Here is a 19772-nt window from a genome sequence, read left to right as displayed (position 1 = left end):
CTTGTTTATTTATTTTACTCTAGCTTTTCTTTTGCGATTTATACACTAGAAAATCGACCGATCACACTGAAGTCTAACATCTGACTGTTAATGGATAAAGCGCGACAAGAACTGCACTCAGCGAGTGCCTGACTCCGACTGACTTCAACTCAGAATTCTATCCTCTGACTTTAATTTTTGAAACGCAGACAGACTTCTCCTTTTCATTTCATTTCCCTCTTCTTCTTCCTGTTGCTCTCTCTTTATAACGGCTTGCCGTTACTCTCACAAGAGCAAGCATAGATCCCGCAAAATCATACGATTTTGCCTATGCTTGCAAGAGCAAAAGGAAAAAAAGGAGTACCGCAAAATCATACGATTCTGCCTGTACTTGCAAAAGCAAGCAAGGGCACCGCAAAATCATACGATTCTGGCTGTACTTGCAAAAGCAAGCAATGGTACCGCAAAATCATACGATTTTGGCTGTACTTGCAAAAGCAAGCAATGGTACCGCAAAATCATACGATTTTGACTGTACTTGCGAATAAGGAGATCAGACAAGAAAAAGAAAATAAAATAATAAACACATATACCGCAAGATCATGCGATTTACTAGCGGTACCACAAAATCGCATGATTTTGTCTAACGGCATGCCGTTATTGCTCCGCTTGCGGTTGACACAGACCGACAGACACCCTACCCAAGGTTTGTTCGCGGCCGTTACAACATTTTTACCATCATACTACTAGTATCTAATTTTATAGTTTTATTTTTAACCTGCTTTTCTAGTTCTCGTTTTCCTTGGGCGCCAGCTGCGTGCTGCGAATGTGCATTTAGTTTTTTCTTCCTTAGGGATTTTATTACTTAGCTGGAATGAACAGGATTTGGGATTTCCGTAACAATATTTTCTCTTAGTAAACCGACATCTTTCCCAAAAAAAAAAAAAAAACATTAACGTAATAATTGTTGCGTATGAGTTACTGCTTTTTGATGTTCCCAAACACTTTCTCCGGAAGCAGAAACATTATTTTTAATTTACATTTCGTGACATCTAACGCATTTAGACATTTAAAATATTTTCTAAGAGATGAATTTGCTCTTGCGCAGAACCAGTTGTGACGTCTAGCATTTAAATTGCCACATGTAACAAAATTACCGTTTTGGTTCAATATTTAACCTAAGTACCTAAAACAAGGTTTTTAACCATTTTTTTTTAATTAAATATATCGATTTTCAATAGAAAACACTCTCTTTCATTAATAAAAAAGCAGCAAAAGATGCAGTCGTACGTTTTACTCTCGAAATATTGTGAAATGATGGAAAAAATGGCAAATGAATATAAACAGTCTTCGAAGACATTTGTTAGAGTTTGTTAGGCTGCAATTTCCCGGCAGACATATATTTGATACAGGTATTCTTGGCGTAGCGTTCGGGAAAGAGTGCGAAGTTTTCAAGGGGGAATTTTTTTGCGGTCATTGGATTTTTACCACATATTCTTAATAGCTCAATGTATCTACTAAACAAAAAAAAATTTTTTTTTTAAATTTATAGTTGTGTGAACCTTTGAGCTTGTCTAACCCTCCAGGAATATAGACATTAATGAATCGTGTAGAACTACCATTACCTTTATAACAGTAAATTGTTCTCGGCACATCTTAAGAATATTATTTGTTTACTTATGTACCTTATTTACTTATAAAATTCAGCGAAAATAAATGAACAGCCGAATTCAATTGATTCTTTAAAAAAAATTTAAAGCTAACTATTATTGGTAACTATTAATAAGTGCATAAAGAAAAGTAAACAAAAAAATATGATGAAAAAATAAAAAAAAATAAAATTCATGCACAAATATATAAGAGCAGAAAAAACATAAACAGCAGCATATACACATCTTACACAGAAAGACACACCCGCAGCTGGATGTGAATGTGGGATGTGAATGAACTTCTAAGCCATTGCAAACATTCAAAAACTTAGGAACAGATAAAGTAAGCAAACTTAGTTAATTTTCGTATATTATATTAAGATTGCAAATTAATTTAAATACGATGTAGGCAAATCGCGTATATTAAGGATTTGATAGAATTCAGATTTTTGCAAAGGGTTTTGTATGGGCTGAAAAGCTCCTAATTATATTATATCCACCTTCCCTAAGTTTCGTGAAAATAAAGTTCCCAGAAAAACGGGTTGGAACATCGAAGTTTTACTACCTAACGTCAGCGAATCGATAATTCCATTTATTCATTTAATTAAGGAGGAAACATCAAGGACTAATCTACGGTATTCAAGTGATGGTAAGGCTAAGGACAGGAGTCTATTTGCAAAAGAAAGCAAAAAGGCAAACGGCTTCGTACCCGAATTCCTAAGAGAAGATGCTTTTGAACGGATTCTATATTATCTTTAACTTATAAAATAACAATAGGAAGATCACATTGAGGCATTCTCAAGTATTGATCTAACTAAGCTATAGCCTTTTTGTAATATGTGCATCATGAAGTTCTTTGGACCACGGTTTAATAACAACATGCAGGTTAAAACGTAGTCTTTGCTTAAAAGAAACCCCAAATCTATGAACGAATCCACATTTTCCAATGTATGTAAATTTATGAAGTACTTAGTGTTGAATGACTTCCGCCTACGTAAGGAACGCTTGTTGATGTAAGCAATTTATTTAAGTCAGACTGAAAAAGATATGAGTGCGATTCCAAGGCAAATGAAAAAAAGAGTTAAGATCGTCAGCGTACATTAAGATTTGGCTGGATTTAATCACTGTAGGGAGATCATTGATGGATACGATGAATAAAAAGCGCCGTAAGCAGGTGCCTTAAGCGACACCTGATGTCACGGGGTGTTTACCAGAGGTAATGGAGTTAAACAGAACCCTAAATGATCTGTGATGAAGACAAGGGTTTATCTATTTTAAAAAGGGTGAAGGAGAGCCGGAGGGCAGAAGGTTGAAAATCAATAATATTATTACTTACTAGGTCAAGATATTTACTGGAATCAGCGTATATGACATCCGTGCGCAGCCGACTTGAGACAGCCTTGCAAACGCAACAAGTGAAGTATAATATGTTCGTAACAGTTGATATTCCTTTCGGTAATCCATGCTGAAATGGATAAATGTAAGATTCGAAAACAATTTAGGTAACACAATCAGCTTGGCAATGGCTATATAGATCTTAACGAGATGTTTGTCTTTACTCTTGGAAAGTGAAATAAGGAAGCTACTATTCCAACTGTTCTAAGCAAATGATTAACAATCTTTGAAATAGCAGCACATAGTTCATAAGAGCAACATCAAAAGCTGACTGACCGATTTCATTTTCTTTGAAAAGATTGATATTGTATTCAAGTACTAAAGCGAGTGATGTCTTGCAAGATAACAGAAATTATTCTTACCAGATCTTAAACTAGCTTCGCGGTACAAAGCTGGAAACATCAAGTTGTTTTGCTCAACAGAGAGGCTACCTGAGGAAGAGCTATTCTGGGATCTTGTCCCTCGGATTGCGCTTTTGTTATTCAATTTGTCTCTTTTTTGGAGATAAACGGCATGGTTTGGACACGGATTTCCCCCGGAAGTATTATTTCAATACAATTAGTATCGCAATAATTTCAGCTATATGTGAAAAGAGCATTCGCCATGTTCGAACAGTTGGATGTTTGGACAATCAAGTGAAAGATATTTCTTTCTTCCCATCCCAACGAACAACAGCTTGGAATTATGTTTTAATATTCTGGCGCAGGGGATTTAAAGGTACTATACCGTTGTCAAAATAGACGAAATATGTTAATCTATCAATGGTCTTATTTTTTGACGAACATTTTGACGTAGTTTGTATTTTTCGAGATATTTTCTATTTTATTGCGTGGCCCGTCAAACCCACACGGGACTTTGACGCGAATTTACATTTTTTTACTAAAAACTCTTTGATGTTCTTTCTTAAAAACAGATTTTTAATATCAAAAGAATTTTCATGTAGCAATTTTATTGGCGTATAGTCTTTTTTGTGAACAATATTACCAGAATCCATTTTCGCAGGATCATCGTTGTTTGCTTGCAACGGGAGCCAACTGTTTCTTTTCCATTACCAGGAGATTTTCTGCTTATAACTTTGGAATGGCATGGTGTATTCAGAGCATCCTGAACTCGCACATTTCAAGTTTTTATGTCTTGTTCACTTATATTTGTAACAGATATGTAAATCAAAACAATGCAATAAACAAAGAAAAAAAAAGAGATAGACCAGCGCGTTGACCGCTCACTTAGACCTGCAGATCGTAACGGAGCTACATGTTATAAAACCAAGTTAAATATAAATGTTTATAACCATTTCTTACATGAGCGACAATAACTTTAACGTTGGGAGGAGTTGAGAGAGAACCCAATACGCAACCCACGCACCACCATTAATACGACCTAACCGGTGTTTTCTGAAAACATACAAGATGTTAGCAGGAACTTTTAAAAGTTTTAGTAAAAGCCGAACTGGAAACTTCTGTGCTCATTGAATTAAGGGAAGTACACAGAATTTTGCTATTTAGATTTCTAAGATTTTGACAAATGATAGTCACTAGGCCTGAGACTCTCAAGGACGAGAGAATTCTAGACTGAGATAAAGATAATTTGAAAATACTGACACGGTCTTGGTTAAGGGGTGGAACGTTTACAGCAAGGTAATCCTTTCCATTATCACGATGGATATCTGGTGTCAGGCTTAAAACAAATATTGCTTTCCGGTATGGTAAGAATATCAAGAAAACATAATTTGTAGTAAGAAACGCAGTGACTCTAATTGTTTATGCAACCAGATGCTCTGACGATAAATTGAAAGAACTGGAGCAGAGCTGGACTTATTATTTTTGTTTATTTTTTTTTTAATGATTTAAACTGATGGTGACCAGTGGGACGAAATTTACTTGTCGCATCAACATTAATGAGACAGGGAGAATTTCCCGGCCTTAAATCTGCTATAATCTTAATTTAAGGATAGAGCGTTCGATGCAATTAACGAATTAGACGATGAAATGTCCGCAAGACCGGCAAAGGAGCCAAGCGATCGGAGGCGATATAACAGCTTTATGTGAAACTAGAGAGGAAGGATTACAAGTCACACTTAATGTTCGAATTTAGAGTAAAAACCAAACTCTGTTGTTAACATTACCTTGCGTTTGGGTTAAATGAAAATTCATTAATATGGTAGGGTATCATTGATTAAGAGCTTGTTTCGGTACAGTCAATTACACTATGTCACCGGCAAAGCGAGGCAAAAGAGTTCTTCACCTATAGTCTGTGATTAAACCCCTACCTTATTTCAAAGTTAATGCATTTTTTATCTGCCATAGAGGGACCCATAATATTTTTTGACCACATATTGATTAATGACGTGATAGGCAAAAAATCTACGAACGTGCACTTTTTTTAAAATGAAATCTCGTATATAGGTCACATTGTATAAAAAAGTGGACTACGTAGCAATCGGAAATTAATTGGGGAAATAAGAAGTATCAAGAAATATTCAAGTTAATTTATCGCAGTTTTAGCAATAACTATCTAACATGGAGGGTAACGCCTAATCCTTATAGGGTGGCTTATGACTAGTCCTTTTCCACGATAGATAAATCGTTTGGGCTTATTTTTACACTCTTTACCTTTATGTCTTGGCTTGCTGCAATTTGGACTCATGTCGACTTTCGTTTGCAGGCTCTCGTTATAAAGCCAAATTCCTGACATTTAAAACATCTAGCGGGTGCTGAAATTTCGCGCATACTGCAAACCCTCCATCTAGTTTTTATCCTTGTCTTCCGTAGTAAGTCCGTGGCCAGCTAGACAGTCCCACAATTGCCATCCACGTGCCTGCAAAAAATGTCCTCATTCCTTCCATTGAATTTGGATCTATTCCATGGTGATGAAGAGTTTTTAGCTACAACTATTTCTTCTTCAATTGTTTCTTTACACTTCATCGACTTTCCTTTGTAGAATCTTTTTAATTCCAACATTGTCTCACAATTCTGGTTTTGTTTTATCTTAACCATATCCTTATTCAGTTTCAGCAGGATCTCACTTTTCCTCGCATTCTCTACTACATCGCTATAGAACTTCCCTCCCGCCTTCTAATCACGCCTTCTTCGCGTTTCAATAGCTCCGATTTTGTTTAATTTTTCTACTAGAGTCCATTATCCTGCTGGACAATCACTCTTTTTTTCTTTTGCCTCAATTGCGCTTTAAAGTATATATACGTAAAAAAAAACATATTTGTACGGCATAGTTGCTATTAGGAATTGTGGTAGCTACTGTAAAGCAACTTCCAAAATCAAAACACTCCCTTTGTTGCTTCTTTCAGTAGAGGTTTTTTTCTTTTCATGGAATTCTTCCTTGAGTTTCGCTCTCTTCCGTTTTGCACTGCTTCCATTCTACTTTTATTCCTTCGCCAAAAAAGGTGTTTATTTTATATAATAATTCAAAAAACTAGTTTATTATGTACGAATTTTTTATTATCTATTGTATTAAATTGTTAGATTACTCATTCAAAAAAATTTGTACCAACTTTTCTTTTCTTACATATGTTTTTAAAGCCATTTAAATAGCGAACATTGCTTGGATGATCGCTCTACAGCGCAGGCACGAGTGCAAATGCAAGTCGTTTCTCAATTGGAAATGCACCTGCAAAAGGAACGTGACCGTTTGCAAGCTATGATGCATCACCTTTATTTGATTAAACAATTCCTTTCACCTGAAAACCGTCAAATTAAGGTAAAGACAGGTAGGTTTACTAGTAAACATTCAGGTAACTGTTGACATAAATACAGGAAGCAGCAGCTGAAGCTCATTTTAAAAATTCCATGACTATGAGTGCAACATCAAGTATTACAACGCCTGCCACGATTAGCCCCATGCCTTCGTCGAATATGAATTCATCCAATACAGCAACCAATAGAAAGCGTGTTGGTGAAAAAGCATCTTTATCTTTAACGGGTGGTAAGTTTAAAACGAAATCTGGCTAAACAAAAGTGGAAGAGAAAAGTTCATTTAAGAAGCTTGTCTTGGCATACTTTTAGGTTTATCCTATATGCTAGAACGTGCCGGTCTAGACGTACAGCAAGGTTGGCAAACAATTGTGTTCGTCGCTGTTCCAATTAACTATTGTCTTTTTGATTTTGTAGAAATACAAAGGAATCGCGAATTTTACAAGAATGCTGACGTTCGACCACCTTTTACTTATGCTTCCCTCATAAGACAGGTGAGTAAATTAGAGTCAAACCTTGCCTAAACTGGAAAGATCTATTACTTCAGTACTTACCGCACCACTTCAGTTAAGGGCTTACATCAGTGTAACATTTAGGAATGGAGGGAAAGGTAATAAAAGTTGGAGAAGATAGTAAGTGTAAACTAATTTTGAACTATATCAAAATGGCAACGCAATGGTATACAATTATATTTGGAATTTTTGGATCATTTCAAATTTTTTCACGTTCACCCTTTTTTATCTATCGAAGGAGTTAAGTAACCCAATAAAAAAAAATGATCTCCTAAAGATTTGCAGTAGTGTTACCCTTTAAGAGACTAGCAACACTGTCACGGAATTCAATGCACGTTCCGATTTAATTATTCCAGAAAATATTTGAATAGTAAGCTACAAATTTTCTATATGAAACTAAAGTCACTAAAATGTAACCACTACAAAGTTGCAAATCAATTTTTTTAAAAACAAATAATTGAAATAAATTAAATTAGTAATGTATAGGTAAAAATAGTGTGTGCGGTGGGTAATATTTAAGCGGAGTAATCCTTTTTTTTATTTTTCTTATTCTTTAACGTCGTTATTCTCAAAGTCTATCATCGAATCTCCGGATAAGCAGTTAACTCTTAATGAAATCTACAACTGGTTTCAAAATACGTTTTGTTATTTTCGACGCAATGCTGCAACTTGGAAGGTAACCACTCAAAGCACAAAATAGATATTCCAGCTTAATTTTTATATATTATACATAATTTCCGAGCATACAAACACTTAGTGCATATGCACGTACTCATTGGTTTAAAAAAATTTACATAAGATCATATGCTTGAATTTCTTTTGCTGATTTGGAATAGCACCTAAGTAACATTCTATATATATATTCTATATATACATTCTGTACATATATATATATCCATATATATATACACATATATATATATATATATCCATATATATATATATCCATATATATATACACATATATATATATATATCCATATATATATATATACATATATATATACACATATATATATATATATATATCCATATATATCCATATATAGCTATTTATTCTTATGTTAGCTTAAGAATATAAGTCTTTCTCAGTTACATTATATACGAACACAAGGTGCTTGTAACCGTTATATCGTATAAAGAGATAATAAACGTTGGTATTGACGGAGATAAAACGGGAGAGAAAGAGAACATATTTTACATGTTGTTGAACGAACAATCACGTCCCTTATTCCTTTTTCTTATCTGTTGTCACTATGTTTTGAGTTAAATTAAATAGGGCAAAACTAAATTTCCTTTGTTTAATAGCTTTTCCTACTTTTGTTATAAGATATCGTATTAGGAAGGGAGGTAACTTCTAGTTTTATGATTTGAGTATAATTTTTCACTTGATGTAGAAATTCAATCTGGACAAGGAACTAATAATTGTTTTACATTTCTTTCTCTCTCTCTCTCTCTCTCTCTCTCTCTCTCTCTCTCTCTCTCTCTTTCTTTCTTTCTTTCTTTCTTTCTTCCTTTATTTCTTTCTTTCTTTTTCTCTCCTAACGAAAACTTTTATCCACATATCACCATTCATTCCAAAGCACTGAAAACTCCTTTCGAACTTATGTAAATATAATGGCGAATTACAAAAATTTGGGAGAAAATTTCCTTGAACTTTTTGACTCGAACGCAGTTAATTAAACCAGTACGTCTTTCAATTTGGAACTATACCCTATTCTACATTATGCGCTTATACTGAATACATGAGATCTACTACATACTATTTGTGGAAATTACTTTTTGATGTAATTGACCTCAAAAAATTCTCCCGGTCTCAATGAAGATTTTTGATCTGCTTAAATTCTTGCTCTTTCTAGGACAATTAATTATATTATAATCTACTTTACAGAAACTGATTTCCAACAGTTAATGCCATTGGGTACCATTCATCTATATTTTGAAAAAAATACTCATATAATCGAAACATAAAGAAATACTTTTGACTTCCTCAAAACTTTTAAAAAAGTTCAGAAATACTTTGTTATTAATCATGTCTAATGTCATTGAATATCTAAAATAATTAGCTGAAATCGAAGTTTTCGTCAGGCAGTAGTTGCGTGGCTGTTCTTGTTAATTCGAAAAAAACTGCTAGGGAATCGTGACATATGATGATGCGTTAGGTCATGAAATGTGATAAAAAAAAAATTGATTCGATACGATCCGAAGTACTTGAAATTGCCTAGGCTAGGTCCGATATTAACATCGAAAGAAAGTCAATACACTGATTTTAACGTTCTGTGAGCCGCTTCAAGTTCATAACTACAAAAAAGTTTTTTATAAACTAGCATTTTCTTTTTGCAATTCTCCAGCTAAAATTAACTAAAGTCAAATACGCAAACTATTGAAAACGCAGTCTGTATTTGGATTCGTCAGAGAAAACCTTTAAATACGGAAGATTTTATATACCTATTTATTTATTCATTTATTTACAAATGCAATTCATGTACAATAAAATAAGAGCCGAATAGATTTGTCTTTTAATAATCAATCTTATCTTAAACATTAAGACTAATTTCTATAAAATAAGTAGTAAAGAAATAACGAAAAGATTACGTTTTTGTATAAATAAGGAAGATGAAATAAGAAAAAGAGCACATATATTACTAGCAAAATGGCATACTCCAACGCAGTATAGAGTCAAACTAGAAGTGATCCATTAAACCGATGCAAAAATGCGAAGCTTGTCAATCGATAATAATGACCATATTTAATTTAATTTACGAATCATACGAAGCTCTACAGACTAAAAGTTAATCCAGAGCCGTCATTGGGAAGACGAGTAAATTAAATATATTTTGATGCTAAAAAGATGCTCACTGGATAGTATTTAAAAAGTCCTATACCCTATGTAAATAGATACCAGTCGTATCGCATAGACACCATTTAAATACTTGCAGACGACTTGAAAACCAGTTAGAAACAGTTAATCTCTCCGAAGTATCAATTCATTCCAACAATTCAATTTGGGAATGTGTTTATACCACGAGATGTCTGCTTCCACATTTGCGCAGTGAAGCTGCTAAAGCTAAAAAAATAAAGGAATATCTCTGTTCTCTTTCTTGTTTATCTACTTTTGCATGCGTTAACAAGTTGTATATTTGTTTCTTGCATATGATATGCGAAAAAAAGCTTCTATTTTGGTATAAATTATTCAATTTACTGCAGCTATTACCCGGCTATTTACTAAACAAACGTATATATAAAATTTTCAAGAAAAATTTTTCACCAAACTTCACACACGTTTTCATTAATTTCATTTGTGATGTAATGATAACTTTTTATTATTTTTCTGGTAGAATCATTTTGCTCTTATTGTAGTATTTCTGAAATTTGGATTTATATCAATTAGAAAACACTGCAGAGAGTGAAAGATATGACAGTCGAAAGAGGGAAGGTCCAGGCAATACTTTGTATGCATCAAAATGCCCCAGCCAAATTTTCTTAATTTTCGTCGAATGATTAAAGATATGCATAGTCTTGCAGTGTCGTAATGGAAGATGACGACCTTTTTATTAATTTGTCTTTCATCGCATTAGTAAAAGCAGAGATTGGAACTCATTTCCGGGGTTTTTCTGGACTTCGTGAAGTTTCATCCACGATTTTTTGCATATCATTTTATGTGCGATCCATCTTTTTTGGGATATGATCAATAACTTAAAAAACGACTCAATTTCGTTAATTCATATCATATCGAAACTTCGAATTTCTTTAGTTTATGCAAATGGTTCATCACGACTCTTTGGTTAGTTTTTAATTTTGCAATGATGTTATAACATCGAATAAGTTTTCAATTTTTTCAAAGAATTTTATCGGTTTTGTCAACGAATGATTAATGTAAATGCTGTTTTGAACTAAATTATTTCACCAATAGAAAAGAAATAAATGCAAAATTATCGATTGCTCTAAGAGGCAACAATGAAGAAAGCATGCGATGTATGTATAAATTTGCACATGGTGTAGGAACCAAAATAGCAACTTCATTATATATGCGATATGAAACGGTGCTGATAGAATAGTCTTAAAATATATTACAGTGAAATTAGTTGTTGACCATTTACTTAAACACTTAAAATATAGTGGATCTAAAATAATTAAAGCAATTCTAGCCTTCGTTAGGTGGTTGATTTTTGACAAAGCGTCAAGTCGTGCATAGTGGAATGCTGAAAGGGTTCAAAATTACTGAAAATACATTTTTTGAGGTCTACCGTTTGATTTCAACGATTTTTTGCCTTAAAGTGTATAGTGATTTTGTAAATATGCAACTTATATATTGTTGACAATAGAACTCTTCTCTGTAAAGACTTGTCGCTTATGTTCATACGGTCGTAATAGTGTTTATGTTTGTGTAAGCACAGCATAAGTTTGTAAATAATGTGAGGGTACATATTGACACATACAACAACAAAAAAATAAATAAATAAAAGAACTCACGTATATTACACATTTAACTAATTGTAAGTATTTACGCAATAATTAGCAGAACCATTCAACATCGTTTCAGACAGATTTGAAAGAAAAACACAACTAAATAATTAAAACTATTATATCAGTTTTAGGTGTATTGAAAAATGTTTATATTTGTGTTTATCAGCATCATATGCACGCAATTTTACGACTCAGTTATTGTGTATATGCCACCAAAAATATGACTATTTTCTTTCAAATCTTTAAATGTTCGACTTAGTGCATCCAATAATTTTTAGGGCGCCATAGTACACTCATCCCAACTAATTATTTCGCATGCTTGGGGTATTTTTTCCTAATATTGCAAGTATGTGTTTAAATATTTTGTATAGTTAATGGCAAATTTAAAGCAGCAGTTTTTCTGACATCCCACAAAGTCACGACAATGCCAAATGATGCTACTACTAATGCGAACGTTATTAAAAGTGAGATATTTTGATACATGTGAATAAAAAAATGTGATTGCAAATACTTTACTTTGTCATAATTTAAAAAATTACTTTTATTGATTTTAATTAATTTTGAAGATGAATCACCATATGAATAAAGGCAGGAATGCGGTCATGAAATGGGAAAGAAAATATGCGCCAGAATCCCTCTATTTCACTGCTGTAATATGAGGTTTTAGCTTAGCAATCTTCTTTCACTTCCTTTTTCTTCAAGTTCTTGCATGAAAACAAATTTCGTGGCGGGAGACATGCTGACGCCATTTTTATCGGTTTTCTTGCGTTGGTCTTGAGATTCGGTGCGGGAGGAGGAGGACAGCGATTAAAACAAAAAGAGGTTGTTGAAGAAAAAAGAAGTTTTTCAGGTTTAAGGAAGAGAAAGATAAATATTAATTCAAAGAAAAAGAAAACTGAAAGTTTTTGGTTTTGATGTATGTCAGTAAGAAAAAAAAATTAATTTCAAAATAGAAAAGAAACAAAAAATATATAAAATAGAGAGAAGCAGCAGACGCATTGGGGGCTAATTTAGTGACCATTTTTTTGATAAAAATTTGTTATAAGCAAAGCTATTATAATTATTTTGCGATAGAGCTGTATGATTTTTTTCTTTTGCCTTGCCGTTCTGTATGACGTACAAAAAAAACTCTTCTTTTCTTTTTTCTTTTTTTTTAAAGGCGTTTCGCTTACAAGCCGTAACCTGACACATGCTGTAAGTCCGTCTGTAAGGCCCGTTATCTGTACTGTTCGCTGTCCGTAGGTTCATTCTTAGCCCGTTAGCCCGTATCCCCTGTCCGTTACCCTCAACCAATGTACAAGAAAATCTAATACAAGCCCAAACACCACATCTTCGGTACAGTTAGGCGATGACTTGATTGTAAAAGATGCTGGCACGATATCAATACTTCCCGTATCGTGACTATCAAGTCCCATTCTGGAAAAGAGACCAATCCGTCCTTTTTGTCCCTTAGGGATCCCAGCTCGACGATGATCCACCCCTGCAGACAGCATTCAAGATTTCTCCCCTTTCTTTTACCAAATATTGGTAAAAAGACGATTGACGAAGATGTTCCAAGGCCAACGGTATGGTTGATAAATAACGATGCAAACCCTTCTTGTTTTCTGTTTTTCATTTATTCTATTTACTTCGTACCGATTTCTAGTTTTTTTTTTTTTATTTATATATTTTTATTTTTATTTACATATTTTGCTTATTAAACATTTGCGATTTTTAAAAAATAATAAACGTATATGTGAGTGTATTAACAAGTTTATTTTACATACCATCTATTTTTGTTTTTATGAATAACCTAAGAGTTGATTCATAATTATAGTTTATTACCTAGTGTGAAATCACTTCAATTTTTCAGCAGAGAGTGTGCTTCAAAGCGTAAAAGTATTGAAAGTCCCGGAGGTGATTTCTGTTAGTAATACAATTAACTCAATTATTATATTTACGTAGAAAGTGCTTACTAAAACTACTTTAAATTTGACTACTTTGAAAGGTTTTCACTATTATTCCTTTTCTTTATTTTGATAACAATAATAGATTCCGTTCTTGCAGGAGGTATAATCAAGCACAAAACTCTCGTTCCATTTCGCTTTACCTTATGTCTTAGTTTAACAATTTTATACTAAGTATGAGTCTTATATTTCTTTTTAAATTTCTTTTAATCTTTTGACAAATGTTGTGTTTTTGTGTTGCTAAAGATGCTTATGTCCATTAATGACTTAACTCTGCAAATTTTACAACCTTCAACGTTTGCTTCTACACACTCTTAAAAAAACCAACAGAAAGACCAAACATAAAGCAAAAATATTCTCATGTCACACGCACGACTTTGGACATTTCATAATTTTCTCTTGCATAAAAACGTTATCTAGAGAGAGGGAGTAATTAATAGAGGTTCTCAATAACGGTAGGCTGTTATTATGATTTCATCTGCTCTATTGCGATAGAGCAGCGGTCAAAGCAGGTCGACGCAACCCCTACACTTCAAATGTACCCCGACGTTGCAAAGTCTATGAATATGCATTAATATAATTAAGTGTAAAGGAAGGCTAATAAAAATACAAATATTATTTAAAATGATAATTAATTACGTAATTAAAACTGCTAAGAATATATATGGCTAAATAGCCTTGCGAAAAAAAATGCTGAGCGTGTCAAGAAAAGGTCGTGATTTTAACATTAGAGAATTATTAAAGTACTTAAGGACGATCAACATTTTGTTTCGCATTTTTATAAAATCAAAATCTAAGGACGATTCACATTTTATTCAGCGTCGACGTTGTGTTAATTTTATAAATAAAATTTATGTTTTTATTTATACAATAATAATTTTAATCAAAATCGGTTTGAACAAATTGTCTAAAAAAGTGGCCATTTCAGTTAACTATGATTGCATTTTTTTTCAAACGATAAAGTATACGAAGAATTGTACGTCAGGTGGTTGCAAAAGGAAGTGTGCGATTTGCCGAGCAATGGGCTCGTAACATAGCCAATATGTCAAGGTAAGAATGTCCCACTAATTGGAACTGGATGCTGTTAAGTTACCAAAGATTATTGATTATTGATATGTTGAATTTGAATTCCATATGTCAATGACCAGCATTAATTCACCTTTTTTTTGTGTTTGCACCGCTTTCGGGGTATATTATTATTGACGTATCCTATAAGCACGAAGGATTTAATTTTGGTTATTTTAAATAAATAGTTTTGCTTAAAGTACTGTATAACTCATAGGCCTCCATTCCTCTTATAGTGGCATAAAGTTGCCCTAAAATTTATTTAGATAACAGCTTCAGATGCAAGAGATAGACTTACTACTACACTGGTTAAATAAAATTGATGTAACGGTATAGTTGCATAAAACTAAGCCTGATAGACACACACACACACGACAAAACGCTTTACAGTATAAACATTTCTAAATCAGAGGAAGTCTGATATGTTATTTCCCTTTTTATTCATTGGTTTTACATTTTTTTTTTTTTTTTTTGAGTTTACAGTACTTTTGTGAATTAATAAAACATTTTAAATTTGCTTTTCTTTAAATAAATTACTTTCACCAAAAAGTGCATTAGTGTGCAAAAATTTTCCCAGTGAAATTAAAAACGTGGCATGACAATTTGAAGACTCAAGGAATTCTAAATTTGTCAATAGGAAGTCTAAAGCCGAAACTTAGCGAATTAGGTTTATGTACTAAAGGGGCGCAAGGTTGTTCAGCAAACCAGACTGTTGGGTCATTATAAACTAAATTCGCCGGATTCATCCTCCGATTATGATGAAGCTGGTTCCATGTAAAAATGCCTTCACATCAACGAATAGACAAGTTATTCCACATTAAAAGATATGTACGATTCATTAAGATAAGTGGATATCAGATTTTGAGGATAATGCTGGAGCAGTGAATTGGAATGACTTAGAAAATTTCTTATATGCCAAATAACTATTCAAAGGAGCAGCTATACAGTTCATTCGTTCTCAACAAAGGTTTTAAATTTGAGCACTGCTTAAAAAAGAATTTCGAATTAAATTAGTATCCGCACAAATCCGCCGTACGTTGCAAGCCCGTAAAAATTAAATTCAATTTTTTTCGGACAGTATCCCTGACTCCATGCAGAACAAAACCATTCCATATCAGACTAATGATTTAGATGTTCTAAAAGAGAAGCTAAGGATATGTGAAAAAGCTTGAAACACAAGAGACAAAGCATCATTTTTGGAACCAGTGTCAGTGAAAGAAGATGTAAATAATGAGAACGCAATATATGTTCCATTGAAATGTTTCAAATGCGGAGAGAAAGATCATTTAGCAAAGCACTTCAAGTTTATAAATATCATTTAATTTAAATGGAAAAGACAAGGTGACAAAGCCAGTGAATGGCAGCTTTAACATAATGATAAGTCAGAAAGCGCTAACTCTTGCATACTATGATAATATGACTAACTCGTGAAAGAAATTAGGTCGAACAAAGGCAATCGCGTTTTCAAAGATATAAAAATATATGAAGCGATATTTTCCACAATTTTCGATCTTCGATTACATCAATACTACGTTAGGACGTATTTAATAAACTGAACTTGGGAAGGGAAAGTTAAAACGTGGTGGCACTACCCAAATGAAAGCAATTGGACACTTCAAAAGGAGTATCAATATAGATAATGCCGATATCGAAGTTAAATTTTATGTTGTAAAAAATTTTGCATATCCGTCATCTATAGGCAATGTATTGGAACAAGTGGATATAATTATAGGTTCGGATCAAGGAAAGTTTATTGAAAAACAACGAGAAATACAACACCAACAAAGAGAAACCATGGAATTTACAAAAACAATTTCGGGAATCGATACTCGAGATAGATAACTGAAAATAAAAGAAAAAGAAGAATGTTATGTATAAACTGAAGTTAAAGAAGTCGAGGAAGGAAAAGAACAATCAGACGAGCTTGTAGCGGAAATAACAACCGGTATAGACATTCCGTAATTGCAAAATTCCGAAATATTTGTTCGTTGATAGAGTCGCCACAGACACTTGGTGAATGTAAATTATCTTACTTGCAGAATGATGTAGCAAAAGTCGTAAAATCTATGATTGAAAATTACAAACCACAGAAAAAAGAACTGTCTCAAACAACTGTCTATCAAGGACCAATCAAGTGACGACCAAGAAAATGTCGAGAAATCAAATTTTGCATGATAATTTTCCTTTGGTATTAACAGATGACATCGTACATAAATTGGAATCAAGCAAAGCGTATATAACAATGGCCTTAAGGAATGGTTTCTCCCATGTACCTTTTAGGATAAGTACTTTCCTGCTGTTTTTTTTGAAAACATATTTTTACCACATTTCGAAAATGAATACAAGATGGGACAACAATGACCTATATGTACAAGACTGTTATTTCTTCATTAATTGACCGAACGTTGAAAAATTAAACAGAGCGTTAGAAGTAGGTAGAAAACTTAATCTACAAATTAAGTTAAAAATATGTTAGTTATTAACGAGAAAGATTACATTTTTAGGATAAATTGTAGCAGAATCTTCGATTAAACCACTAGTGGAAAATACTACGGCAAAAGAACATTTTCCAGTGGCAAATAATTTTGTATTTTTCCGACGCTAAAAGTGAATCCGGTACAATACAACGATTACCCATTTTAATATTTGAGCGATTCTTTTATATTGATGAAGTTCTTTCGCCGTCTTCTGGTGATTGTTTCCACCTCAAATTATTTCGTCCATTTCAGCTGCCTAAATTTTATGAATGAATCTAATCAAAACCTGAACACGTTTCTGCTATTCCACAGAATACATTCAGCAACGTGTATCTTCAAAACATTAAAAACAGTGATATAATTTATTAGTGGGATAGCTACTTTTGTCTAAATACACTTGCAATAATGTCATAAGGATCTTTATGTAATTCTCTTTGATTTTCGTCCCATTTGGGATTAAATATGAACGTTATAAATAGGTCTGGACAACCAGTGCTTATGACGCAGATTGTCTATGTAAAAATTACAGTAATACACATTACACAATGTTCTCTGGATTAATATTTTGACTACCGCTTAAAGCCTCACGTAAATATACATATTCTGTAATTTTTTAGATTGATGATCGAAGGTGATAAATTTGAGTCATTCAGTTTTCATATTTATATACATAAAGCGAATTAAAAAATATTACCAATATCTTCAAAACCGATTATCTTGAACTTTTCAAATCATTGGTCCTCAAATTTACGGTCTCCCTTTTGAAGATGAGTCATGTTTGCTGAAAATTGTTAAAAACCAAAAAATTTCGAAGCTTAAGATAAACGATAGCGATTTCTAAGATAACTTTCTACAAGAAGCGCAAATCTGGAATACGGTATATCTACTACAGCCTTATGAGGAAATATGAAAGTCTTAATCATCGATTTAATACATATCATAACTTTAAAAGTGCTACAATTGTGTATTTTTATATCCATCACCGAAAAATGGGGTAGGCGTTCATTCTTTCAAAATGCTTGCAACGTCCCGAAAGACGCATCAGAGATCCAACGAAATATATATATTTTTAATCAGCATGTAATTTTAAATCGCCTTAAGAATGTCCGTCTGTCCGTCCTTGTTAAGTCTGTTGTAAACATTCTTCTGACCGCAAAAATGAAGCTATAGACTTCAATTTTGGTTGGTAATGAAAATGGGCCAAATCGATCGAAGGACACGTTCACAAGAGTTAGAAGAGTTAACAAAGCTCTAATCATATATGACATTCCTATGTCTCTCAAAAATAATCTTCGACCTTTTGCCAATGCTAAATATTTACATAATCAATTTTCAAGTGACGGTTCCGCTTTTCATTTAGTTTATCGTAGTTATCAAAATATGAATCCCTCATCATTCATCTAAATTAGAAAAACTTACTAATGTTCTTCATAAACAAACCTTCAATATTCTTGCATTAGTGAGACTTAAATCAAGGAGCATGTTTTTAATAAAACCAGGTGTCCAAGAGTTTGAAGTTTAGCGTAGTATTTAAATATTTACTTGAGATTTTATTTTAAAGAATGCCCAATGGTAATAGCAAGCTCCTCGTTGAAGCAGTCACCTTCCTAAAGTAGTTATTCTTATATTTGGAAAAAAGCATACGGATATTTTGACAATCTATAACAATATTCTTTTAATAGATGGTTTTAATTATGATTTTCATTTCAACCGACCAAAGCTTTCACTCTTCAGTTTCTCTACAATGGCCTAAGGCCTGTAGATATAACTCCCTGGCAACGTTCTTCAACGCTCAATATCAGCATACCTTACTTATCGATTACTTTTGACGGGTGGAAATAACATTCTTGCTAATTGTAGCCTTGCTATAATTCCTGATAAGTTTTATTATGCCTTAATCTTTCTTGCCCTCCGTATTAAGGTAGATTACATTGAGCAAGTTAGGTTTTTCACTAATTAGAATAGAAGGGATATAAAAGCCATTATTATTTACTTGCGGGTGCTTACATTTTCCTCCGCGTATATGACCAACTGTATAAATAAGAAACTGAACTTGCTGAACGGATTACTTCATTAAATTCTACCACAAGTATGACTCGTTGCTTAACTCTCGGGAGATCAATAGCCATAATTGGCAGACTTAATGTAAGCTACATAATTGAACGAAGATACTTATGTGTTAAAAAAAAAATGAATTCTTTTCTAAGAGCTTTTCTATTGCGAATTCAAAAAATACAAGAAAAAATTTTCAGGAGAAATGATACACCCTACCACACAGTTTCGATGTGAATGGAGACAATAACTGTTTTATCCGACCGGGTTTTTTCCGTTTTTCTAATATTAATGAAGTTGATATCTCTAAAACTCTTAATTTAGTCAGATCTACTACTACAGAGGTCAATGGATTTTCTATTAGGTCAATTAAGCTTATATTTTCATTTATCTCACATCGCCTACTGTATCATGTAATTAAAATACGTACCACCTCACACTTTTTTCAGGCTTAGAAAATAGCCAAAATTAAATCAAAACCGAAACGTAAATATTCATTAGCCTTGAATAATTGAACATCAAT

At 33.0% G+C, this 19772-nt stretch overlaps 1 protein-coding gene across 1 annotated transcript in view; it reads left to right on the top strand.

Annotated features, from left to right (window-relative positions):
• LOC119643484 (forkhead box protein P2-like) overlaps positions 1–19772 on the top strand; it is a 74053-nt gene that overhangs the window by 18254 nt on the left and 36027 nt on the right. The window contains exons 2-6 of the mRNA XM_038042837.1: positions 6560–6737; positions 6794–6962; positions 7043–7087; positions 7148–7224; positions 7817–7918. Coding sequence (XP_037898765.1) covers positions 6560–6737; positions 6794–6962; positions 7043–7087; positions 7148–7224; positions 7817–7918 — 571 coding nt within the window. The remainder of the gene's footprint in view (positions 1–6559; positions 6738–6793; positions 6963–7042; positions 7088–7147; positions 7225–7816; positions 7919–19772) is intronic.

This window comes from Glossina fuscipes, unplaced genomic scaffold, assembly GCF_014805625.2.
Source record: "Glossina fuscipes isolate IAEA_lab_2018 unplaced genomic scaffold, Yale_Gfus_2 61051, whole genome shotgun sequence".
Lineage (NCBI taxonomy): Eukaryota > Metazoa > Arthropoda > Insecta > Diptera > Glossinidae > Glossina > Glossina fuscipes.
Note: the sequence above shows the minus strand (reverse complement) of the source record. Positions and strands in the feature narration are given on the sequence as shown.